The sequence below is a fragment of the Myotis brandtii genome, unplaced genomic scaffold, assembly GCF_000412655.1.
Source record: "Myotis brandtii unplaced genomic scaffold, ASM41265v1 scaffold555, whole genome shotgun sequence".
Classification (NCBI taxonomy): Eukaryota; Metazoa; Chordata; class Mammalia; order Chiroptera; family Vespertilionidae; genus Myotis; species Myotis brandtii.
The window spans coordinates 1,196,265-1,197,288 of NW_005370065.1; the positions used below are offsets into that span (position 1 = coordinate 1,196,265).

At 68.4% G+C, this 1,024-nt stretch overlaps 1 protein-coding gene across 1 annotated transcript in view; it reads right to left on the bottom strand.

Annotated features, from left to right (window-relative positions):
• Positions 1–798, bottom strand: part of TRIM62 (tripartite motif containing 62) — a 27,339-nt gene extending 26,541 nt beyond the window's left edge. The window contains exons 1-2 of the mRNA XM_014549493.1: positions 696–798; positions 7–196 (exon numbers count right to left, since the gene is read on the bottom strand). Of these exons, the coding sequence (XP_014404979.1) occupies positions 7–154 (148 nt within the window). The 5' untranslated portion in view covers positions 155–196; positions 696–798. The remainder of the gene's footprint in view (positions 1–6; positions 197–695) is intronic.
• Between the last annotated feature and the right edge of the window lie 226 nt (positions 799–1,024).

The window sequence follows — 1,024 nt, forward strand, 5'->3', positions numbered from 1 at the left end:
CGGGGCAGCCCCGGGCCCCCTCCGCCTCCTGCCTCACCCAGTGCTCGGTGATGCAGCGGCGGCAGAAGTAGTGCTCGCAGCCCAGGCTCACCGGGTCCTGGTAGATGCTCAGACAGATGGAGCAGAGCAGCTCGTCCTTGAGGCTGCACGCCATGGCGCCAGGGGCGGCGGAGACGGGGGCTGAGCTGCAGGGGGGCTGCTGAGAGAGCGCGGCGTTGAGGGGGGCAGCACCGAAGGATGGGTGCGGGGAGCGGGCCGGGAGGGGAAGGAGTGGGCGCTACGGTCCAGGAGACAGGCAGTGCGAGGAAGGGGTGCGGAGCAGAGACGACCCGAGATGCAGTTTAGGAAGGTGGTCTCGAGGCAGTGGGTGACCTGGAGCGATGGGTGCTGGAGGGAGTGCGCCGTGGGCGTCTGAGGGAAGGGACTCCTGGCCAGAAGGTTCTAGGGGGAGGGGCAGTCCGAAGGAATGGGCGCTGGGAGAAGGGGACCCGGGAGGGGGACGGAGGCCTTGGGGGGCTGAAATCCCGGGATGGGTGCGATGGGGGAGGGGGAGAAGCTGGGGATAGGGAAATCTGGGGGAGGGAAAAGCCAAACGGAGCCGCACCACGGCTGTGCCTGGCGGAGGAAAGGAGGGGTGCGGGCACGTTCATCAGCCCGATCCCGGCCCCAAGACCTGACCCAGCGCGGATCCTTACCCCCGCCGGCTCCGCGGCCACTGCTCTGGTCCCAGCGCAGCCTCTCAACCCGGAACCAGCCGAGCCGGAGCGGCCGGCAGCCGAGACTCCCTCCCCGCCCCCGCGGGCGGGACCCAAGTGACTCCGCCCTCGCGGCGGGCGGGGGAGAGAAGGGGCGGGGCCCAGCCTGCAGCCCGCGGACCCCCTCCCTGCCCCCACCATTCTCCCACCCCTGAATCCAGCTGTTCTTCAGGGTTTGCACTTGGAACAACACCCAGGTCTTGCTTAGGGTCCCTGCAGTGCGAGGACAGCTAATGTGAGAGCCTAAGGAATAAAAGAGGAACATCATT